The sequence below is a fragment of the Mustela lutreola genome, chromosome 3 (assembly GCF_030435805.1).
Source record: "Mustela lutreola isolate mMusLut2 chromosome 3, mMusLut2.pri, whole genome shotgun sequence".
NCBI lineage: Eukaryota > Metazoa > Chordata > Mammalia > Carnivora > Mustelidae > Mustela > Mustela lutreola.
The window spans coordinates 74,401,660-74,427,918 of record NC_081292.1 but is presented as its reverse complement, the minus strand read 5'-3'; the positions used below and the strand labels follow the sequence as shown (position 1 = coordinate 74,427,918).

Genomic DNA, 26,259 nt, shown 5'->3' with positions numbered 1-26,259 from the left:
CCTGTGACTGATATAGAAAAGAAATCCTAAATTCACAATAAATTTAAAGACCCACACACATCGCAAGGAAGCTGCAGGATACCAAAGACAAGAGAAGATCTTAAAACTATTCAGAGATTAAAGGCAAATTACTTTCAAAGAAAAGACAGTGAGGCAGTAGAATTCCCAAAAGAAATACCGAAAATCAGGATGTCATAAAGTAATAGAATATCTTCACTAGGATACAAGATAATCAGTATCAGTCTAAGATTCCATACACAGTAAGAGTACTTTTTAAGGCAATTATGTTCCCAATAAATCCTCATGCAAGAAAAATTTAAAGGCATAGGGGAAAATGATGTCATATGGAAGAAAATACTAAATATTAAAAAAAAATCTACCAGGAAATAATAATCAAAATCATGTCCACTAAGGGTCTGACTCTTGGTTTCAGCTCAGGTTGTGATTTCAGGGTTAGGAGATGGAGCTGGAGTCAGGATCCTTGCTCAGCAGGGATTCTGCTTAGGATGCTCTCTCCCTCTCCCTCTGCCCTTCCCCCCATCTCGAAAATAAATAAGTCTTTTACAAAACAAAACATAATTCCAATCCTTACCCATGAGAATGAATAAAAATGAAAATACCGAGCGTTAGGAAGGCTCTAGATAAAACCTGGTAGAAACGGATAGTGGCACAGCCATTCTAGAAATCTGTTTCACAAGGGCTCAATGTGTAAATATCCTATGATTTGGGTTTTTTCATTCATATGCCCCCAGAACTATGTGGCCTGCTCCCAAGGACATGTACAACAATGATCATAGCATTACTCAGATAGTCGCAGACTGGAAGCTGTCCACATGTCCTACAACACTAGAATGGAAAAAAAAAAAAAAAGGGGCACCTGGGTGGCTCAGTGGGTTAAGCCTCTGCCTTCGGCTCAGGTCATGATCCCAGGGTCCTGGGATGGAGCCCCTCATCAGGCTGTCTGCTCCGCGGAGAGCCTGCTTCCTCCTCTCTCTCTCTCTCTGCCTGCCTCAGGCAGAGAGAGAGAGAGATGTAAATAATTACATCATTTAATTAAATTATGATTAAAATGACAATAATAATTATTCCAGTACAAATTGGAAGAGAGGTGTTGGGAATTAAATAGTTTAAGAAGAGTGAAGATATCGATCAATATTAGAATTTTTCACATTTGTGCATCAGAGGTAGCTACTAAAATAAGGAGAAAGGATAAAATTTCCAAGATTACCATTGAAAATTATAGAATGAGAAAAACAAGAACAATCTTAAAGAAGGTAAAAAAAAGAGAAAGTAAAGAGAAAAAGAAACAGAGAACATGTGGGACAAATAAAAAGAAACAGACTTAACTGGAGAAATAAACCGAAATATTTTAGTAATTAGATGAATATAAATAAAGCCAGTTTCATTTAAAAGTAAAGATTGTCTGACTATATGCCATTTACAGGGGACCTATATAAAACTTAAGGATACTTGAAACAGAAAAATTGAGAGTAAAAGGAAGGAAAACGATACACTCTGATTCTTAGCCTGTCATTTCCCGAAAGGGATCACTGTGCTGAAAATATACTTCTAATGCCAAATACTTTGAGTGTCTTACAGTGTCTGTTGTATTACAAGTCCTGGATTACAGGCTTAGAACCACAAGCTACCCAAGTTTATATTTCTTTGATGTTTTACTGTATGTCTAGTTTATGACTTTAGGCTGTCAACACAGCTCTGTAGCAATGAGAACCATGGAAAGCGTTTATAAGGTGATAATTTATTTTACTGATGTATTTACACTATTTCTCCCTGTCAAAACAAACTTACTTCTTTTAATTGTTCAATTAGATAAACTGCATTTAATATGTAATTGCTTACAAGAGCTCAAAGTGTGAAGAGAGAAGTTTTAAAAGCTTTTTTTTTTTTTTCTTTTCCCCCTGGTATGAGACCAAATATTCTTTTTTGGTTCTCTTGTTAGAAATGATTTAAGCGATCTTTTTGACTTAATGCTCTTTCACATTAAAGTGGAGCTGTGGTAGTACAACATTCCACATAAATCTTGCTCACATATAAAAGGGAAAATTCCAGCTTAATCTTTTACTGTGATGAAGAATGCTTGGGCATTTTCATCAAGGTGGTTGGTTTTGTTTGTTTGTTTGTTTTGTTTTGTTTTTTGTTTTTTTTTGTTGCCATTTAATAAATATAAGTTGAATAAATGGATAATCCAGTTTTGGCGTGGAGAGAAGGTGAAGAACAGTGTGCAGAGCTGGAGTGGGAAGGTAGATTTTCTGGAGATGGAAAATACACTTACACTAAATATGAACTTGAACTTGAGAATGTCTATATAGACAAAAAGCTATTTTAATGAGGGCATTCTTGAGAAATCCATCCCTTAGCCTTCACACATAGCCAATTCAAGAATATAACACTACAGAATATAAGTTCTACTCTACAGTGCTTGCATAGTCATTAATAATGAGCTATAAATTATTTTATGATGTGGATGTTGAGTGATTGGATGGGATACACAGCGGCAAAGTTTCACACCAGCCTGGAACTTTCTAACATACAAATTCATGCTTCAGCAAAATTACAAGATATGGACCTTATGAGGCAAGAGGAAATGGCAGAATCTGTGAATGTTAATCATGTGAATTTCTGGTTTCTACTCAGTCTTCTCGTCAAATAAGTTGAAGAGTGTGGAAAATGTTATTCTAAGTAAGACAATCTTGCACAGAATTTACTGTCAGAAGATGTTAATTTTGCATTAATTTCCTGAAATGTCAGCAATGAATGCTGATAAAGATATAATCCAGATGCACAAATTGATCTTTAATGTAGGCAGAACATGAATTTTTTCCCTTGCAGTAGGGTACATACAATTTATGTTTGGGACATTAACCTGAGTTATCCATACATAACCCAGTATCAAAATCACTGGTCACAAACAAATTCTTGGTGTTCACATTTAGGTTCTGGTACTCATCGACTGTTAGATTCCATTTAGAATAATACACATTTTCTTAAGAAGATTATCTTACCCTCCAAATGATCAGCTAAAGGTCAGGCTGTCACTAGCCCAATAAATTATATATATAATATCAATTATTCTCCTGCCTTTTGCCTTACTTCATGGGTCACTGACCAACAGGGAAGAGCTTGCAAAGGCGGAGAGGACCAGCAGGGTCGATGAGGTTGAGGAGCTCTTCTAAAAGGTAGCCAGGATTTGTTCTAATCAGGGGTGATTAAGATAGCAATAAAGAAATGACTGTCAGGAAGGAAGTTTATATTACTTATTATTATATATTACTTATATACCTAGAAATGGAAGGCATAGCCTAGCATTCAGGATGGCTTAGGAGGCACACACAGAGAGAGGGCAGAGCATGAAAGCAACCCCAGATCCTTTATTGGATTTTTTGGTGGGAAGGAATACGAAACGCAGGGTAGGTATGCTGCATAAGTTAAGGATTGGCTACACTTTGAACAATTTCAGTGGACCATGGGCTACAGAGGTGGTTCCCAGTTGTCTGGTACCGGGTCCTGGGGTGACTTAGGGCAATGAGAAAATATTGGCTTGTTCTGAGTTTGACGAAGGAGATGACAGGGTATGGGCTCTGGACTGGTTGGTTTATCAAAAGTGAGATCACAGGGGAGTCATATTCTCTCTCTTGGAATTAGCTAGCGCTGGAAGGCGTAGTTTTTTTAGGATCAAGGTCTCAAATGCCAGAGCATTAAGAATACTGAAAATAATAAAATACAGTCAATGCAGCAGCCTTGTCTTTGTCATCAGGCTCAAGAAATCTGAGTCACTATTTATCTGTATCTTAAAAAAAAAAAAAAAAAGTAGTGGCGCTATTGAAAAGTTAATCATATAGGTCAGATTCCCCCATGCTGCTTTTGGTAGCAGGTTGACAGAGTAATGTCCCCAAAACAAAATTCTTGCAAAAGTCAAAAGAAAACAAAGGACTGACACAAGTGACAGGTCATTAGTAAGATTAAAGGAACAAAGGGGAGGAATAGGAAATACTCAAGTAGCTGTGAGTGTTTCTCATGGTAAATGGGCACAAGAGTCCTTTCTCATGGGGACAAATTTGGAAGATGCTTGACTGACAACCAAGGCAATGAAAAGATTATTTTGGTGTTTTTGAGGGAAAATCCACTTGGCTTTTGTGCAGTCATTTAAAATAGCTGCCTGGGATATTATAAAGAACTAAAATCTTCTATAGCTAATTTTCCAATCTAAGGACACTTAAGGCCCATCTTCCCATACAGGTAACTTAATGTGACACAGAGACAGCCAGCCAGCCATGCTGGCAAGGGGTCAACAAAAAGTAAGCAAGGAAAACACCGAGGCTTTTGCTTAAGGGAGGGAGTCATAGAATATCCCTGGTCCTTACCTTCTCCATGCTCAGTCTGAAATGGCTGGGGAGGATAATCTCAAGAGTTTCATCTGACCATCTCCCTCTCTCTCTATCACACTCACACACACACACACATGCACCCACCCACACACAGAGCCACCACTGTATCCCTGAGAAGTTGCCTTTTTAAAATAAAATTGTTAAATTGAAGTAGATTTTCTTTGAATGAGTGGTGAATTAAACTTAATTTTGGAAGTTGAGTCCTATGAGACTTATTCTCCCTACTCACTATGCAGACCCTACATTTTGTGGGTGACATCTACTTTCATGCTTAATACATCTATATTTAAAGGATTTACTAGGGATTTAAAAATCTAATTGGAAAAACAAGTGATTTCATCTATTCAGTTTGTAACCTCACGCTTCATTAAAAAAGTGTGTCCCCCACCAATGTTTCTCATTTGGATGTTATAAACTTGCATCTCTCGCTGATCAAGGAAGGTGTTGAAGAATATGCCCAACAAGCATTTCCTACAGGTCCCCAAAATGACCTAGTCATACCTTAGCAGTATCATCGCCTTCATCTTCATGCACTGAACTAGATGGGGAAGGAGTTGCGGACTTGCTTCCAGGTGGAGATGGCGAGTTGTGGGGGACACTGCTTCCTCCCATATTCAAGCCAAGCTGAGCACTTAGCTGTGATTGGTTGATGGTGGTCAGCTGGCCGTGCTGCATCATTCCTGGCTGCTGCCTGATGTCAGCAGGCTGGCCTCTTGGTCTCATGGCTGCCATCTGGGGATGGGAGCCATATTGAGTTCCTTCTGGATTCCGAATATCTTGCATCTACCAAAAATAAAAACAGGAATCGTTTTTCACAAACATATTTCTGGAAAAAAAAATTTAATTCCTTAGGCTTTGAAAATTCTGTAACATGTCCCTAGAATAGAATAATCATAAGGGTATAGATCACTCTAAATGCACTGTTACTAAAAGAATAGAATAGTGAGAATTCATTCAACATCATATTTCATTACTCAATATACAACTAATTCTATTTACAGTTTTTCTTTATGAATGGAATACAAACATATATCATTATTCGATATTTATGGCATAAGTTTCAAAACACTGATGCTTATTAAGAGTGTCAAAATTATATAATTATTAGCGATTACAGCATTATAGCAATTCACGAAACCCTGTTTCTTTCTTACTGATCACTTAAGAAAGCTTTTGTGAGTTAAATGTATTATGATTCTTAGTTTAATTCTATGTAGGCTAGTATTGGCTAAAATGACCTACTGACTTCCAGATTCAGAACACTACAGGCCGGTATTAACCAATTGATTAATTGACTATTGAAATGATTTGACTGCACCGTCAGATTTGAAAGTAAAGCTCCGAAGTTGCAAGGTCACCATATTAATCCATTATGCTACCTGGGTCACTGCTTTTTAGCCTTAATGAGACTCACTCTTGTAATTCAAGCAATGAATTTTGTCTCTGCAAGGATTAGAATTAAAAGCATTGGAGGATGAAGCTCTTAACGTATCTAGAGGTCAAATGTGTTGTATAAGAGGAGTATGGTGGATTTCACTTAATGTTTCTCTGGCATTTGCAAACTTAAACTAATGAGTATTTTGCGGTGCTTGTAGAAGTGGCTTACTTCTTTCATTTTGAGGGGTGTTGGGGAGTTCATGCAGGTAGAGGATTATAGAACAAGAAAGAAAAAAGAAAAAAAAATTGGGAGGGCAGAAGAAGGGCAGTGAAGAGAGGTATGGTTAGTTCTGTTCCAGAACTGAAAAAAATTTAATAATGTTATCTTTCTCTGTTTCAATGGAAAAAAACCCCACATGGTGTCAGAATGCCCCATAACTGCTTGTCTGCAAATGTTCTCACGACATACAAATACTATAAAGGTCAATTAAGTTACTTAGTCATAGGCTCTTTTTTCTTTTGGTAATAAAATCCTTTTCTACCAATGCTGCCTAGTCATTTTACCAACCTGGTTAGATCTATCTGAAACTGAAGGTGGAATGAAGGAGATGTCTGCCTGTGTTCTCTGTGTCTGGTTTACTGTTTCCACCATGAGGTCTGATTGGTCAGTATCATCCTTTAGACCTGTCTAGCTCTTACTCCCTCTTCATCCTCTGACTTTGTTCTATGCATCATCCTAGACTAACTCTTCTTGGTGAAGGCTTAGGCTAACCCCATGGTTTTGTTCCTGCTGCTGTCCTGATGCAAATCAACATTTCCCCCCATAATTCAAACTGTATACCTCAAATCCTCCAAAAGTAGTTCTCTTGGCTATGAAATCCCTCATCAAGCAGTTATTACTGTTCACTGATACAAAATAGAGCTGCAAGGGAGTTTAGGGATCCCTTCTCAGTCTCTAGAAGAGGAACCCTAGGGGCAAGCACAAGCCTGTTGTTTGTCTGTTGGAGGAATATAGAAATAATTATGAATGAATGAGTGAATGAATAAAGCCTGGAGAGGTTAAACGACTTTCCCAAACCACAGAGTGGGAGTTGAGATCTACATTTCTCAATTCCACGCTTTGATGCTTCCTACTATATTAGCAGCTGATTTGACATTTTACACATCCTGTGGAGAGATTCATAGTTAAAGATTATCAAAACCACCTTATCAAATGTTGTCCACCCAAACTGATTTTTAGGTAATCTGTTCATGTGGTTTCTACTCGCACTGACTAAAACAGTCCCCCCCCCCCCTCTCAGGTGTTCATGTAATTTCTATAATGTGATCTTATGAAATAATACTAGCTTCAACAGATACCTGGAAAGTTGTGCCATTGACAGAGGGTATCATAAAAATCAGGGCGAAATTTTCAAAGTGCACAGAAGATGCACTACTTTCTAATGTCCTGAAGTCTTGTTGTGTTTTTCCTTAGACTCTCAGCATGTGCAACAGATCTCCTATTGTGGGCACAGAATCATGGATGTTCGTAATGGGCACTTTATAGGGCCTTTCCCTCTCCCAACCCGGCACCAAACAGACCACTCATGTACATGTTCAAAAACTCCTACAGAGGAGGACACATTTTTATAACCCTGTCAATTTAAAGTGTTTACTAGCAAAATCCTGCCTTAACTAGATGATCTTTCCAAAAGTATTTAATTAATTGACAACTTCTATTTATTTCTTTTTGGGGGGGAGGGGCAGAAGGAGAAGCAGACTTCCTGCTGAGCAGGGAGCCCAACTCAGGGCTCGATCCCAGAAACCCTGAATCGTGACCTCAGCTGAAGGCAGATGCTTAACTGACTGAACCACCCAGTTGCCCCCCTAATGGATAATTTTATTTCTCCTTTATATAAATCCTGTTACAAAGCATGATAGTTTATAACCTATCTGTTTAAAGCCCATTGCTTCTCACTCTTTCAGACATATTGTGGTTTTCACATGATTTTGCTGACAATGATTTTAAAATTGACTTACACACAGAATTTTCAGATGTAGGACTACAACCAATGGTCTTCAAAGTCTATAATAACATTTTATAGCACCTAGTTCCTCCACCATTTTGTTATCTTCTTACTTGTTCTTTTCATGTTAATTAGTGCTCTGAGTACTAAAATTTGTATTCTTACGTTTGTTTTACTGGTAGAAGAGAGTGGGCATCACCGAAGTGGTATAAAGAATCAGTTAGGGTAAGGACAATGAAGTACTCAACAGGGTACCTCTTTCTCAACAAACTGATGGTTAGTTCAAAAATATCATATCACCATGATACTAGGCGAGGCAGACATCAGTTTCAACACTCAATTAAAGAATAATCTTCCTGTGTGGAGTTGACAAACCCAAATTGGAGAGCACAGTCATCGCTTCAGCTCTTGGATACACTTAGAAATGTCAGATATTAACGCCCATCTCCAAATTAGAATTGCTTCCATTTTACTTTGCTTTCAAAGAAGTTGGTTCAGTATTAAGCACTGCCTAATGTGTAATGTGGGGAAAACTAAACTGGATGGAGTTTCATTACTGAAAAGTAAGATTAATTAGTTAGCTCATGAAGGTAAGCAAATGTTTTGATTACCGGTTTCCTTCTAGAAAGGTACTGACTGACTTCAGTCTTAATGCCAAATACAAAACTTCAACTCCCAAAGTATTATTTCCTGTTAAATTCCAGAATTTTTAACTTATTGTGAATAATTCTTTTAAGGCGTGCTTAATAACAACTGCTCTTCTCTTTGATTCTTCTCAAGTTCTTCATTGACTTCTCTTCTTCCTACAAATTTCCACCCTTAAATTATTTCCTCAAGTTCTGCTTGAGTCATCTTTCTTCTACCTCAAAGTTTCCTTTCTCAAACCTGTTTTGTCCAATTTCTGTTGATGATACCTTTATCCTCCCTGTCACCTCTACTAAAAATGTTCTAGTAATTTTTAATTCTTCCCTTTCCTACCAAACCCTTGTGAGTTCCACTGAATCTACTCCGAAAAAACACTTCCATTGACCTTATTTTCATCTCCACACTCATTCACGTATTTCAAGCCTTCATTACCTCTTCACATGCAATGGCTACTTATCTATAAAGAATCTCTTCACATTCACCCTCAAGAGTACTGCAGAATTAATCTTCATAAGCCATAGGCTCAAAAGCTTCCCAGTGATATCTCCCTACCAAATTAAATCCAAACGCTTCAGCATGCCATGGAAGTTTCCAGATAATCCTTGTTCCCTAGGACTGTCCTTCATACCTTTATTGTTCAACCAAAACCACTTAATTGCTACTCTTTGCCTATGTCTCCTTCCTTTGAAAAAGTGTCTTTGGCCATGTTGCTCTTTCAGCATTTGCTGTCAGAAAAATTTTAAGAGGAGTTAAAAAAAAAAAAAACAACTTTGCTCAGGAATTTGTGGTTTGTTCAGTACTTTTATCTATTGAGACTTATTATTCCCCTTTGAGGCAACCCTATAGAAAGGGCTGTTTTGTACAAGTTCGTTGAGGATGGAAGAGCTTAACTGATCTCAGATCTCTCCACCAACAAAGATCAAAGTTAAAATGAAATATGCTCTACATATTTGTACCCTTTTCACAATTCCATAATGCTATTACCATATTCATATATCTAAACCCTAAACGTATTTTAAAGTCAAGTTCAAACGTTACATCATCTACAAAGCCTCCAGACTCTTCTTACTCTGAACTGCCCAAGCATTTTGTCTGTACTTAATTTATGGCCACCACTTGTAAATTTCTAAGTCTAATATGTCTATACCTTCTAGACAGTAATCTTCATTAAATGACTAATGCATTTTTCAATCCCTCTTCAGATTTCTTTTAATTAAATAGGCATTCCAAGTATTCAAAAACATATTTACTGAATCAGTATATAAGTGAAGAAATGAATACTACCAGTATAAACCCACTAACCAGTATGATGAGTTTTCTTTTCTCCAGTGAAACTTCATCTTACATTAATCACAAGATGAAAAGAAAATTTGAATAATGTCTGTCTCCCTTGTGGCAGAAACCTCAGGCTGTACCCTCTGACAATCTATACTTTTGTCTTGAGAGACAGGCTTCCAGTATTTAGCTGGCTAGCCAAGAGGCTAGCTACCGTAGAGTGTTTCCTAGCTTCCTCTGCAGCTCCATACAGGCCACATGACCATGTTTTGTCTACTCAAATGTAAGTGAAAGTGTTGTGTGGTGCTTCCAAGAAATCCCCTTAAAGGGAAACGCTCACTGTCTATTGTTCTTTCCTGTTGGCAAATATGTGGGTGTGATCACTAGAGCTAGGGTGAGGGGGAAATGCCTTGAGCCCAGAAGCATTACCTTTAGGACACTGAAGGCACAAGGAAAAAGGTGCTTGAGTGTATGATTATTATGAAGCTTCCAGACCCTGGGAATCTACTTATTGTGGGAGTGTTTAACATGAAAAGAAAATGTCTATCTTTTTTAGAGTTACTGTCATTTTGGGTATGCTTTTATATGTAGGTAAACCCAATCTTTTTTTTTTTTTTCTTTTTAAGATTTTATTTATTTATTTGAGAGAGAGAGAGAGAGTGAGGGCATGAGAGGGGAAAAGGTCAGAGGGAGAAGCTGACTCCCCATGGAGCTGGGAGCCTGATGTGGGACTCGATCCCACATCTGAGGCGAAGGCAGTTGACTAACCAGCTGAGCCACCAAGACACCAAGACACCCCAGTTAAACCCAATCTTGACTGATATACCCTAACAGAATATAAATTCAAAAAGGCCAGGATAGAATCTCTTTTGTTTGCCAGGGTAGCCCTAGTATCTAACACCAATCATGGCATATCATCAATACTTAACATAGATTTCTTGAGTTACTATGAAGGGATGTTTAGGCAGGTATGATGAAGATTCCCGTAAACAGGCTTGTAAATCCTTGATCTTTTGGGTGCTACAATTACCTGATTCTTGGGACTACATTTGCCTGATTCTTTGAGACTTGGGTCTCAAAATTACTTTTGAATGTGTTTATTTCTTGTTTTGTTTATTTCAAACCCAATGAACTTCTTTTTTTCTTGGCTAAAAGTCCTTGGTGTTGTGTTGTTGGTTCTTACTTAATAAACGTCATTTCACTGGAGAAACTGACTCTGTCGAAAATGGGTGCTAGATTTTGCTTTTTTTTAAACATCAGGTCTTTTTCCTGATATTGTTTAGTAATCATAGGAGCTAAAAAATGTCAGTGAAAGTCATGGAGGAAGATTATGATGATGAAGTGAAGATTTCCATTGCATTCCTTCAAAACCTCTTTCCATTCATGGAAAGAACAAGCTCGATTAAAATCAATTAAGAAACTGGGGCTCCTGGGTGGTTCAGTGGGTTAAAGCCTCTGCCTTTGGCTCAGGTCATGATCAGGGTCCTGGGATTGAGGCCCACATGAAGCCCCACATCGGGCTCTCTGCTCAGCAGGGAGCCTGCTTCCTCCTCCTTTCTCTGCCTATTGCTCTGCCTACTTGTGATCTCCCTCTCTCCATCAAATAAATAAATAAAATATTTTTAAAAAATCAGTTAAGAAACCAAAGCAGATATCCCTCGTGACCTGCCATGTAATCCAGGGCTTGAGATGTTCCTTCCTCTCCCTGCCCAATTACCTACAGCGTGAAGAGTTCCAGGGTGAGAACAAAACTCGAGTGAGAATCCTCAAGTATACTATCTGCATGTGTTTGCACTTTCTTCTTCTTGGCTTTTCTTTGAAAAGGAAAAAAAAAAAAGCAACCCAGGTAGCTCACTGAGGATTATTTTAAAAATAAGTAACATTTTGGCATAACTCGAATACTGAAACCCCCAAAACGAAACACTGGCCACAACATCAGTTGTGTGAGTGACAAAATGGTGCTCAAATGGCACACTCAAACGGCACCAGAACAAACGAAGGCCCGCGTCTCAGTGTTTAAAACTGTGTGTTTCCCGATCCTTCCAAAGTCTGTTTTCCCCTTTCAAAATGTCAGCGTCACTTCCCAGTCCAACACGCGAGCCTTGAAAGCTATCATTATCTCTGCCTCTAGCAGACAATCCATATCAAAACAGTTGTACACATAAAACCCTAACGACGTCTTGGCTCTCTCCGCTCTGATCCAGCTGTTTGAGTGAATAGCAGTTGGTGAACAGAGCCTGGAACATGGGGAGCCCTGAGGCCTTATTTGCTAATGTGGCTTACCAGCTGCTGCTTTCTGTGGTCTTCGCTGGCGAGGCCTGGACGCGTGCCAGTTGCAGCAGGAACAAGAGAACGTGAGGAATCTATGAAGCTCTTCCATTTACCCCCGTCTGTCAGCATTTGACACCCTTCACTCCTGAGCACTTTCCCCGGGGGCTGCGAGGGGACCCTGCTGGCCTGGGCTGTGACAAGTGCTTGCTCTTGGTCCCTTTTATAGACACTATCAAATAAATATTGTTCGTAGCATCTAAAGAGAGCCTGCTCTCGGTAACCGATCCAGCCTTACATGATTCATCAGGCCAGGAAGGAGACCAAGCAGTTCTCATTTTTCTTAGGAATAATGCACTCCAAGAGCCTACGAGAAGAATGTAAATGTTGATATTATTTAAGTCCCCAATTTGATTACATATTTTTGCCAGGGATTCAATTAATATGTAAATGTATACGCCAGAACGAATGCGTGGGTAAATTTAATAATCAAATTTCATTTATTATTTTCCTAAGTGCATTTCCAAGAGAGAGCTAAATTATTCGTTGTCCAAACAAATTAAAGAAATCGTTTCTAGGTGATCTCCTCATGTGTTCTGTTCATTATTTAAAAACGTGTATTTTAAATAAACTTCAACATTTTTGCTATTAGACTTCTGACATCGAAGACTGATAATATCAAGAGGGGAAATCTGGAAAGTATATCTATGCAAAGCACATGCTATAGTTTCAAAGATTAGAAAAAAGAGAGGTTCAAAAGAAAGATTGGTCATTTTTATGAAAATGTATTTTTATCCTCAATAATGGGTCAGAACAACTTTACTGAACCTAGTTTCTTTCCAAAAAACAACGTGAATAAATAGGGCTCAGATTTCTTCATAATACACTAAAATGGGATATCTGTCATTTAGTTAGGATAAATAGTAATTATAATACTCTCACAGGAAAGCAAGAACTCTGGGGTACAATTCATTAGATATTTGCCAAATGGAAAGACATGGCACTCTCTAGAACCACCATTGTTGGGAAAGATTGAGACCACCTCAGAAAACAAATGCTTATTCCGCAGGAGCTTCCATAATACCTCACCATCGTCCTCCCTCAGACTGGGGTCTCTCCCTCTCTATGGCCCCTTCCATGAATGAGACCTTCATTACTGAAGGATTTGATGTGTTAGAGGAAAACATTATTGAAAGTTTTAAAAGCCATGGCAAAAAATTATATTTTTAATTTAACTAATTAAAATTTTGTATGCTTGCCCAGGTGATGAACCAAAGATCAGACGGTGAAGAGCAAGAAGCCACTGAGGAAGGGAGGACACCCAACTTCTCATGTCCTCAGTGTCTTTGCCAGGTCTCCGCCCTCCTTAACCAAACTTGATTTCTACTTCTGTCACATCCCCTAGATCTAAAAGGCATGTGAATTGCCCTCATTTGTGAGATGTTGATTCATTTTTATAAACAACCCAACAAGCAATTTTACTCCATTTTAAAAGAATTTCTTTTTCTTCCTTTTTTTAGATGAGAGATGGTGTTTTGTAGTCAAGGAAACTCTGCTCGTGACATTGTCAAACTGGTTTTGAGTCTAATGAGTTGTCTTGCTTTTAACTGACCCTCATTTTCTTTTCTTTTTTTTTTTTTTTAATATTTTATTTATTTATTTGACAGAGAGAGATCACAAGTAGGCAAAGAGACAGGCAGAGAGAGAGAGGAGAAAGCAGGCTCCCGACGGAGCAGAAAGCCTGATGTGGGGCTCAATCCCAGTACCCCAAAGGCAGAGGCTTTAACCCACTGAGCCACCCAGGCACCCCTGACCCTCATTTTCTATCTCTGAATTAGGGATAACAATTTTTCAACAACAAATATTTAATGAGTGCCTACTTTGTGCTGGGTACTGCTATAAGTAACACAAAACCAACAGTAAGCAAACACACTGAATGACATCTCTGTCCTTTCACAGCTCACTTTCAAGGGCAGGAAGGGGATAAGACAATAGGATAAATATTAAATGTGGTTTGTTTTGACAGTGATATGTTGTAGGGAGACAAAAAATGAGAGAAAAGTACTGACCTTAAATGCTTGCTTAAGCATGGATGGATGAAGATAAAGACAAGGAAGATATTCTGGCAAATGTAAAAGTAATTTTTGTAGTTTTTGGTCACCTGGGTCACCTCTTGTGGAAGATGTGGATGTTTATCTTTTGCTATCATCTGGAGTCACTTTCTTTGACTAGTTCTAGTTCTTGGTGAGCCACTGACAGAGCTGTGACCAAACATTCTGGTAGCCATATCCTTGCATCTGTGGAGACCTGTTCTGGGCGAAGCTGGGCAGCTTAAGTCATAGAGCACAGGGTTTCACTATGAGAAAGTCAACAGCCCAGATAAAGGTTGAACTTATAACCCGGATGTTAATGGCTCTCTGGTCGCAAGCTCATAGGCTAAATGGTAGATACAAAGTTCAAAAAAATTTAAATACATAAAAAGGTATTCTAGGTCATTGTATACTGTTCTCTGCCATCAACTCTGTACACATAACCCCTCCTTTGGATCACAACAATGGCCAGAAGGTTATGGGGTATAGTGACACGCAGCTGCAAAGATGTTTTCCATCAAATTGAGGCATCCATGTCTGATTGCTTCAGGCCAACATGATTTGTCTCCTACTGTTACTGTTAAGTTATCAAAGTCAGTATAACCAGGCTGACCTTGTGCTCCAGTGTGCCCTTGAGAAGACTCCTTTGCCTGGCTCAAATAAAACAAACATGCAAATGTATAGCAAGCAAGCTTGACTCTTAACTGACAAAGAGCATCTCTTGTAATTCCAATTAATGGCAGGATATAAAGGCAGACTAAAAGCTCTATCTTATCTGAAAGGGTTTGGGAGACCATCTGGTCAACCCTCTGGTTCCAAAAATACCTGAATTAGCAGTTCCTACAAAATTGTACACCTCTGTTAAGAGGAGTCTGTGAGTGGCTCTGGGTATACCTATGATTAGAGTCAGTGAAGCCCTTGATTTGTAGAAATAGTGCCTTTTGCATCTGCACTACAAAGTGTAGGCAGCGCTTTGTTCATGGGACTATAATCTTATATTAAAGTGTACTCAAACATGCTAATGTCTGCTCACATCTCTGCTTTGATGTGCCCAAAGAAGGGACTGAATAATGTGCCTTATTTTCAGAATACTTTCAAAGGATTGTGTGCATTGAAACAAAAAGCATGGGTTGGAAAGATAGGTGATAAGAAAATTGGGAAATTCTACAAGACATGCCCTATGGGAGTTGTGGTTTATCTATGAGAACTAGCTCTGGATATTTATAGCATCACAAGTCAGCTGAAATGGTTCTTTATACTATATTTAAACCTGAAAATTTAACTGAATTTCATACTTTCCACTGCAATGTTAATGGGATCTAGTAAAAATGGAGATGTCAAGTGGAATATTGACTTCTTCACATCAGTTCAGAAAGTGACATTTGAGTTCATTTAGAGGCTCTTAAATCATTAGATATACACGACATTCACTTAAAGTACATCTCAAGAAGCAAAATTAAAATCTTGTATTATTCTTGGGCCTGATAGCTTTCTTATGCAGAATATTTGTATGTTCCCAAGCTACTGGGGACTTCAAGAAACGTATAATTTTAAACCAGTATTTTATTATGGAAATCTTTCAATAATCCTTTTAATAATGTATTATAAAACATTAAAATAGCATGAAACCAAGATAGGAAAAGGCTGGAAATCCTCTCCTATTGAGTATAATATTAATAATTTGGTAAAATCAGTCTAGGAAAATTACAATGTCTTTCAGTTTCTTTAAAGTGTCTGACTCTATAAGTGACCTTAAGCTCCTTTAAAACAATTAAAAAATTCAAATATTTGTCTGCCAAAATTTTATAGCATGTTAGATAATGGGATGAATATCGTTATATATAGGCTCTATACTTCTGGGTATACCTAATTTGGTTAATATTAACATTACTCATTTATGCTTTTATATACTTTGAGTTATATAAGGTCAAGGTCTCAAAACTAATCATAAAAACTAGTGACTGCTATTCATGCTAATGTAATGACCCTTTTTCTAAAACAACTGCCAATAAATTTCATTATAAAAAGTTATTAAAAGGGTTAAAAACCTATTAAATGTCAAAGAATTTGCCTGACTCAAACTTCTAATAAAGAAAGAGAATAGGCTTTCTTTCTGAATTATTTAAATCTTTACTGACTGTGCACTGAACCATGAAATTAGAAAAGTGTTATTAGAAGTGTTCTCTGGTTTTTATAAAAGTTGGAGCCCAGAATGTATCAAGCCACAGACTTTAACTAGACTAGTTAAAGGAGTAGGTTTTTAATCCCCAATACATGGCTTCTACTGATATAAAGGTCATAATTAAAACTCTATCCTGTAACTTGGTGATAATGAAATTATTATTAGAGAAGCAAACATGTTCATTTAGAACATATGAGCTACCTGTTCTAATTTTAATTTGGACAAATATCTTCAAAATTTTTTTGATCTTTCAATGTCCACTAACATAGACCCACTCAACTAATAATTAGGTTTTAATAGTGATAATTTTAAAACACTAATGCTAACATTTTAAGTTATCTATCATTTACAGGTTTAACATCTATAAAATATATGTTTAAACTAGATAATTATGGTATAAAGAGTTAAAATGGATCATAATTCTGCATAATTATAACCCTGTGTGATGATGGCATAAATTTAGGTATCAATTATAAAAAATAGCAAATATACCTTTCACATTTTATATCTATTTCTCCAGGAAATTACACTTAGTGCAACTGATTTGAAACGGTCTATACCTGACAGGCAGGTAAGTGTCCATATTGCCAGTCAGTCTCAACTGCTCAGTGCTAGCCTTTGGTAATTGTGGGTTGTTGTTTTTGTTGTTTTATGTGAGGAGTCAATGGATTTATAAAAAGATGCAACAAAATTTAAAATGGTACAAAATACCAATTTCAAAACAACATCAAAAAGTGAGTGTATTGGGGTGCTGGGGTGGCTCAATTGGTTAAGCATCTGCCTTTGGCTCAGGTCATAATCCCAGTGTTTTGGGATTGAGCCCAGCAGTGGGAAATCCTGATCATCAAAGAGCCTGCTTCTCCCTCTCACTGTGCTACTCTCCCTGTTAGTGCTGTCTCTCCCTCAAATAAATAAATAAAATAAATTATTTTAAAAAGTGAATGTCTTTACCCACACTTAGCTTACAACAGAGCAAATGGATAATTGGAATGATTCATGCTATAGCATATCGCTGTATGAACTGACAACAGAAAAAGGTTTTGGTAGAGGAAGGCAGAAGAACTCTCTTTTAAGAATTAGAACCTAGGGGCTCCATAATAATCTGGCATCTTCTCAGTGTTCTATCTATGGTTAGAAATGGAGGGAACTCTGGGGATCTTCCCATTCTTTGTTTAAGGTCAACTGTGCCCACAAATGTAACACTTAATGCTGATTTACTCTCTGTACTAAGCAATGGTCTGCATAGATTCCTTTGCGTGTGGAATTGTTCAAATCTTGGATCCTTGGCAATCCTTAGAGCCACTCAATCCTTTTGCCCCGATTTCTCAATTTCAGCCATTACAGTCAGTTATACAAATTACACAAGATATACAAGATACTATTGGCATACGGGTAGACTTTAGCGAAAAAGTTGATAAACTTGGTGTCAACCAAGATGTGGTAAGGTACACCCAGCTGTGTGTGATATTGGAAGAAGAAGCAGGAAGGATATTGGGAGACTTCTTTTTCCTTGGATCCCCTGGGATCTTGCTTTTCTTTCTTTTTGGGTTTCAATCTATCCTTCTCTAGCCTTCTCTTTAAGACTCTGATCTCAGAGACTAAGCATTCCCTTCATGGTCAAATACTTCCTCACTTTCTTTTACTTCCTCTTTCATGCTGCACTTTTCTTTCTGGTAATTGTAGTCTTAAGTTCATTCTATGACTTACTGGTCCTCCTTGATACTCTAAGCACAGAGCCCTGTTTAACCCCCCCAATAGCCAGGTCACACCCATGAAGGAACAAAGGCTTGGTGAGGGGATCTCTCTGCTGTTCAGTAAGTGGACCAGCTGGAATCTGTCACAAGCTGCCTGACCTTCAAAGTCTGTATCATAACCATGGCACCTCTACTGCTGATCCAGTATGTGAACTGATATTTTTAGATGTGCTTTTTAACAAAAGATAGTTGGAAGAGCTTGCTGGGGAACATGCAGCTAGAACCTAGAAGGACCGACTTTAAAGCACTGATGCTTTGGGTAAGAAATTCAGTTGGAAATGCGTTGCTGAACACTTGCTCTGTGCCTAGTACTATGATAGGTCACAAGGGGAAATAATGGCAGATAAGACTGTACTTATGATTGAAGAGGTGACGGGGCAGGGAGACATACAGTAATACAAGTCAGGTGGGGAGTCATTGCCATAACCAAAAATGCACTGCTATGTAGACTTGCAGAGCAGGAAGTCTGATTTCCGAGGGGACTGAAATGTGCGAATAATGTTGCCACAAGAAGTCCGTCTGCAATGATCGAAACTGCTGTGAGCATCGTGGAGAACTGAGGATGCTTTTTAAACAAAACAAGCAAGCAAAAGCAGACATAGACTGATAAAAACAGAGAACAGAGAGCTGATGGTGGCCAGAGGTGGGACGGATAGGCAAAATGGTGAACGGTGAAGGGAATGCAAATACAGGCTCCCAGTTATGGAATGAATAGTAGGACGGAGGTTGGGGGGTGAAAAGCACAGCACCTGGATACAGTCAATGGTACTATTTTGGCATTGCGTGGGGACAGATGACAGCTGTGCCTGTGGTGAGCACAGCATAATGTATAGACTTGTCCAATCACTCTGTTGTACCCCTGAAGCTACAGTGACATTGTGTGTCAACTCTACTTCAATAAAAGAATGCTTCTTAAATAGGAGGGCATTTGAAAAGTGGAAATGAACTCGGAAGGCAATACGATGAACGCTAAGATACATCATTCGACTGTTGGGCGGTCAACTCTACTTGCTACAGTTTCACAAAAGTGATGATTTGTCTAAGAGACTGTGAAAAATTGAGCAAAAATAAAAATCATCATGTGGCTTTTCCACCTAAGTAAACCTTAACCATTCAGTATACAATCAAATCACATTTAAAAAAAAAAAAAAAACAAAAACTGTGACTGAGAGTCATCTGATAGATTTCTGCTTGAGAATTAGCAATTTGAGTGTCCACTGTTTTCCCTGTTAAGTTTTAGGACTGCTAGAGACTTTGTTGTTTTAAGACTACCTGTCAAAATATTTTAAAATATCAAGTTGTTCTAACTGAGAGAAGCCCATAAAACACACTAACAGCTGATGCTACATTAGCAGAGAGACCACTTTATCAAGCCCTAAATATGGGCTTACAGTTTCAAAAAATAACTTGGGTTTTTACACTAGGTCCTGAAAAAAGAGTTATGGGCACATGAACATAGTCATTTGGATCGGGATCTCCGCAACATTCCTTAAATTAACTACCAATGTTGCCACATAAACTAAGCTTTCATAGAATAAGTGACTCAAAGACTTTGATCAAAACTTTTCTTGGTATTTGCCTCACTTGTCAATCAGTGAGGTTCACCTGTTAGGGATGGAGGTTATCCAGAAGGAAAAAGAAGAACAAAGCACTCGGTCGGCCTGGGTGGCTCAGTTGGTTAAGCAACTGCCTTCCGCTCAGGTCATGATCGAGGAATCCTGGGATCAAGTCCCACATCAGGCTCCCAGCTCCATGGGGAGTCTGCTTCTCCCTCTGACCTTCTCCCTCTGACCTTCTCCCCTCTCATTCTCTCTCTCACTAAAAACAAAAACAAAAAACCAACCAAAAAAAACACAAAGCACTCTGCAAAGGAGGTGAGAAGGTGCAAGGGTTTCTGTGGTCTAGGCTGGGCTCCTGGATTAATTATATGAATGCTTCACGACTGGCTGAGACAAAAAGGAAAAGTACAAGGAGTATAAGACAGATGGGCTGTGAGGAATGAGCACTGAGTGGACATGATTTGCCTGAAAGTATGTTTCCTTTCCCCCTCACAGTTAAAGACTAAATGATGCTTGATGGGTTTATGAGGGCTGGTGTCAGGAACTTTTAACAGAAAAGAAGATCTTTCTGCACATTACATTCAATTTTTGATGAAGAGAACTTTTTCCACCAGCTTTATCGTTAAGTGGTATATCTCTCCTGCTTGTTATCCCTGAAGAAGTGGATGGCTGGGACTCTGGGGAGCCACTGACCTTAAAGCACAGTAAGGGGCGCCTCCTAGGCCATGGTTTACAAATGGTTCATCCACATGAGGGTGATGAGTCCGTGTTAGATTATAATAATTCTAATGTGGGCCCTGCCCTGACAGGAAGGCTATCTTAGAATAAGAATTCAATTAAGTTAGCAGTAGCTCTTAATATTCATGCCCATAATCTGGGTAACATAATTTCAGCAAAATGTCTAAAAATTCCCAGGAAAGCAGGCATCCTTTTTAATTTAAATTTAATTTAGTGTCTTGGTATTTTGTTTTGTTTTAATTCTTGCTGAAAACCGTCTAGAATGCCTTTGCCCACTTTTCTGCCCTAGTTAAACACCTGGTTCTAAATGAAATGGAAAAAATATTCCTTTTATCATGAGTCATGAAGGATCTCAAGAGCATGAACTTTTTTCTCAATTATCATTTTGCCATTTTGTGACTGTGGAATATGGACTTAGTGTTCTCCGACCTGTGGACATACCCTTTCTGATGAATGCATTTATTTCTTTATTCCTTCCTTCCTCCCTCCCTTCCTTCCTTTCTTGTAAAGATTTATTTATTTATTAAAGAGAAAGAAAGAGCACGAGCAGGAGAAGGGCCAAGGGAGAGAGAGAGAGAAACTGAAGAAGACTCCCTGCTCATCATGGAGCCCGAGGTGGGGCTCCATCTTCCAATCCTGAAATCATGACCTGAGCAGAAATCAAGAGTCAGAGGCTTAACTGACCACCCAGGCACCCCTAGTGATTGCATTTCTGATCTTTAAAGTGCTATGTGTGAAAACAAAAGTAAAATAAAATAAAGTAATAGTTAGCTGAGAAGTTTGTTTGGTTGGACTCTTATTAATAAAGATTTTAGGGGCACCTGGGTGGCTCAGTGGATTAAGTCTCTGCCTTCAGCTCAGGTCATGATCTCAGGGTCCTGGGATCAAGCCCCACATTGGGCTCTCTGCTCAGCAGGGAGACTGCTTCCCCCTCTCTCTCTCTGCCTGCCTCTCTGCCTACTTGTGATCTCTGTCTGCCAAATAAATAAATAAAATCTTTTTTAAATAAAGTTTTTAATCTTCTGGGGGATATTTTTTTTAAATTAGAAGTGATACTCAATTTGTTACTTTATTTCCTAAATTTTAGTAATAGCATTGGCATATTTTAGCAAGAAAAAAGGACTACCATTACTTCATATAAAGCCTAGAAGTCTATTTTGAGGCTAAATCCAAATACTAACAGAGCTATTTAAACAATAAAATCCTGTATCCTAGAAGTTCTTACTGGCATATAGTTATATACAGTTGGCTGAATGAGAAGCTACACTAATTGACATACTCATCAAGCTTTGGTTCAAAGGAAAGACCAACAGGAGCAAAGTTCTGGACTTGAAAAGGATGTATTTTTGTAGGACTGGCTTAATTGTTAAGCTGATGAGTGTTCTGGTGGAACATTTCAGTGTCACCAGAATAAAAATTGTTTAGCATGAGAACTTATTGCAACAAAGTTACTAATAAGAGCCGCTGTTGTATTAGAATTTGCTTTTTACACATTAGCTTTTATTCTTTCCGTTCTTTTCTGATGCAGTATCAGGGCAGAAGTTTGACTTAGGTGCATATTTTTTCCAAATAATACCCTGTATCCAGAAAAAGTGTTAATTACCAGAATGGCAGTTTTGCATATAATTAGGATCTTACTCACTGGTCAGTTATATATATTGACCATTTTTTCCCTGATAATAAAATAACCCAAATAGCAATGTCAAATCAAGGAGTAGTTAAGAATGCTACATATAGGTGCCACTGAAGGCAGGATATTTCTTGTATGTTATGAAAGATGTGTGTTACTCATGGATAAAATGTAGTTTAATGATATGGAAATAAGTTCATGGTTCTTCTATACTGTGTTTACAATTTTGTGTCTAAAATATATTTAATATCTCTAGCATAATTATATGACCACAAGATGACAGCTCCAATAAATGGGAAAAATCTCAATTACATTGATCAACTAAAGGAAAAGAGAAAAACTCGCATCACTGAAGTTTAGAGCCTATTACAAGGAAGCAAGAAAGAATATTTACCCTGCAGTTTTTAAATTTAAGAGCATCTGACCATTTTTCTGCATCTGCATTCATAGAAGCTAATAGAATTTTTCAGTTACAATTTATTTTCTGAAGGAAAAAGTACTCTCGGAAAAGACAGAAGTCAGAACCTATTAAAAAAAAAGTGTATTATATTCTATTTCCCCTTTCACAGGCCAGGATTGTTTTAGTTGAAGACTATAAATACTTATATATTACTGTTTTCCTTTTTAAATGAAACAGGGAAATAGCTTCATGGGGGGCTTATGTTTCTTGCCTCCCTCCACCAGAACTTTCTTTGGATGTTCACTGCATGCGAAGCAAAGGCAGGGGCAGACCTGGGTTTGGTGGCAGGGGGAGCCACAGGGGAGGGGTGGCAGGGACCAGAGGACCTAAAGGGAGAGGGATCCGGGCTCTACCCTTCAGTGTCTCAAGGGAACCTCCTCAGAGAGATTTGCCCTGATAAGCCTGCAAGTCTAGATCCATCCTTTCCAAGCCAGGCATCTTTTTCGCAGCATGATCACCATGTATCATTATCTAGGGTGGGGCTATGCAAATTTTAACACAAACACAACTACCCCAGGGATCTTTCTAAAATGTGACTCGGATTCGGGAAGTCTTGGGAAGGGACTGGGATTCAGCATTTCTAACAGCTCCCAGGTGGTGCCAATGTGTCCCACCCAGTGCGTTTTAGGATTATTTGACTTGCCTGAGCAGAATCCAAATTCTGAAGGCAGAGTACCTTGTCTGTGTTTTTTTTACTGTTCTGTTCTTAGTGCCAAACTCAGACGCACAAAAGAACCAGGCTCAGAGAGGAGAATTATGCCATAGCCATTGAATACGGAACCATCTGGTAGAGCTCCAAGCTCTCCCAGAGAGTTTGGCCTATTGTTTGTGGATTCTCTTGCTAGTTTTCATGCCAGGAGATTATGGTATAGAATTACCAGCTGACAATAGGGCATGATGGCCGGCTTTTCTGTGGGTAGTCTGATGAGAAATTTATTTCTTGTAAGTACCAGGTGATTATTAATTAGTAGTGGATCAAGAATGGAGAGGCCTTCATCTACCAAACATGACAGAACTTGCTGGGTAAGGTAAGAATAAAACCATGACTCTTGGTGTTCAAAAATTTTCAAATTCCAGACTAAAATCCTTTTAAGATACTTAAAGATTAGTATTTAGAATTTCTTAACATATAAAAACTTAAGAAAGAACTCAATGAAAATAAAAGTACAACAATAAAAGTTGTGAAATGCAGCAAAAGCAGTGTGTAGATGCAAACTTATACCATTAAATGCATTTTTTTAAACAAGAAGAAAGATCTAAAATTAATGAATAAAAATGAAAAATAAAAATAAATAATAAAATAAAAATAAATATAAAAATAAAATTAATTTTATCTTATGAACCAGAGAAGGAAAAGCAATTTGAGTCTAAACATAGAAGAAGAAAAGAAATAATACAAATTAAAGGTGAAATCAATGAAATTGACAACAAATTAACAATAGAAAAAAAATCAACAAAGCCAAAAGCTGGTTCTTTGAGAAATCAATAAAATTGATTAACCACTGGACAGACTAACAAAAAAAAAATTGAGGATACTAATTACAGTATCATATATGGAAAAGGAGTTATTCTTATTGATGCCAAACACATTAAAAGGATAACAAAAGAATGATATGAAAAACTCTAGGGTCACAAATTTAACAATTTAGATGAAACAGAACAACTCCTTGAGATTCAAAAACTACCAAAACTCATACAAAGAAAAATATATAACCCAAATAATCCTACACCTATTGGATAAATTAACCAATAACCAACAATGTTCTGAAAAGAATCACCAGGTCCATGTAGTTTCTAACAAGCATTTGTGGAAGAAATCATACCAATTCTACATAATAGCTCCAGAAACAGAGGAAACACTTCCTACCCTATGTTATAAGACCCCAAATTTCCTATTACTTCTATAGATTAACTACAGACCAGTAACTCTCATAAAGATAAATACAAAAACTTCAATAAAACATTTATAATTTAAATCTAATGATGTAATTACATACCACAAGCAAGTAGAATTTATTCTAAGTATGCAAAGCTAGTTCAACATTAGAAATCTATCCATGTAGTCCAACACCTCCCCAAGCTAAAAAGAAGGGGGGGGTGGATAAAAATTGATGTTACAGGTACAAACTTCTTTCAAGTAGTAAAGTAATTAAATGCTCAGTTTAATGAATATTGGCAGTATTGTGCTATAATTATGTAATGTGATAAATATCACTACAATGGCAATTATATTGTAATATTTAGTGTATTAAAGTAACACATTTTGCCCCTTAAATTTACACTATGTCATATGCCAAATATATTCAGTGAAATAAACAGGCTAAAAAAGAAAAATCTTATAATCATATCAATAGATGTAGAAAAGGCATGTGACAAAATCTAAACCCATTAATGATTAAAAAAAAAACTTTTAACAAATTAAGAATAGGAAGGAACTTAACTTCATTTTAAAAATCTATGAACACCTTTCAGCTAACATCATATTCAATGGTGAAAAATTGGATATTTTCTCCTTATAATTGGAAACAAGGCAAAGATGTCCCTTTTCACCACTCTTATTTAATGTTATACTGAAAGTCCAACTAAACAATAGGATGATAAAAGGAAATAAAGGACTACACAGCTCAGAAAGAAAGAAAGCCTCTCAGTTTGCAGGTGACATGATTGTCTATGAAGAAAATCCCAAAGATTCAACTAACAACAATAACAACAACAACAATAACAACAACAAAGCTCCTCAAAATAATAAGCTGGTAAAGTAAGTATGAAGGATTTGATGCTTTCCTATATATGAGCCCTGGAAAACTGGAATTTGAAACTTAGGAAAAGTTACTTATAATAGCATTCCAAGAATGAGATATTTAGGCACAAACATAACAAAACATATACAGGATCTACATATAGAAAACTATGAACACTGAAGAAAAAAATCAATAAGATCTAATAAAAGGAGAGACATTCTGTGTTCAAGGATTGAAAGACTCAATATTGTTAAGATGTCAGTTCCTCTCAACTTGATCTAAAGATCCAACATAATCCCAATCAAATCTCAGCAAGCCATTTCATAGATTTAAGAACACTTCATACATACAAGAAGTTTACTTGGAAAACAAAGGAACTAGAAGAGCCAACAGAATACTGAAGAAGAACAAAGGTGGAGGACTCACGCTGCCTGATTTCAAGACTTACTATGGAGCTACAGTAATGAAGATAGAATGGTATTGGCAAGACAATAGACACAAGGATCAATGAACAGAATAGATAGCCCAGAATAGACCCATACAAATATAGTCACTGATCCTTGGCAAAAGAGCAAAGGCAATTCAAAGGAGAAATAAAATCTTTTCCACAAATGATGCTGGAACTATTAGACATGCATATGTAAAAGAAAAAAATGTATGAGGTGTTTCATTCAGTACTAGGAAGAATGGAAAATGGTATAGCAACTTTGGAAGACATTTTGACAGTTTCTTACAAAATTAACATAGTCTCACCTAACAATTTAGTGATCACATTCTTAGGTTACCCATTGATATGAAAACTTACGTACCCCCGCCCAAGAACATGCACACAAATGTTTGTAGCGGATTTATTCATAATCACCAAAAAAGTCCTTCAGTAGGTGAATGTATAAATAAAATCTGGTATATCCATGCAATGGAATATTTTTCAGTGATAAAGAGAAATGAGCTTAAAGCCATGAAAATACATGAGATAATCTTAAATGTATATTGCTAAGTGAAAGGATCCAGAGTATTTTCAATTACATAATATTCTGGAAAAGGCAAAACTAGATTGATCATAAACACGATGGCCAAGGGTTCAGGAAGAAGAGGTGGTTAAATACGTAAAATGAAGGGGACTTTTTT

At 37.5% G+C, this 26,259-nt stretch overlaps 1 protein-coding gene and 1 pseudogene across 2 annotated transcripts in view; both read right to left on the bottom strand.

The window, feature by feature from the left end:
• Nucleotides 1-26,259, bottom strand: part of TOX (thymocyte selection associated high mobility group box) — a 299,710-nt gene that overhangs the window by 42,695 nt on the left and 230,756 nt on the right. For both annotated transcript variants that reach the window (XM_059166388.1, XM_059166387.1), the window contains one exon: nucleotides 4,908-5,189. In XM_059166388.1, the coding sequence (XP_059022371.1) occupies nucleotides 4,908-5,189 (282 nt within the window). The remainder of the gene's footprint in view (nucleotides 1-4,907; nucleotides 5,190-26,259) is intronic.
• Nucleotides 17,326-17,882, bottom strand: LOC131826798 (rRNA-processing protein FCF1 homolog; annotated as a pseudogene).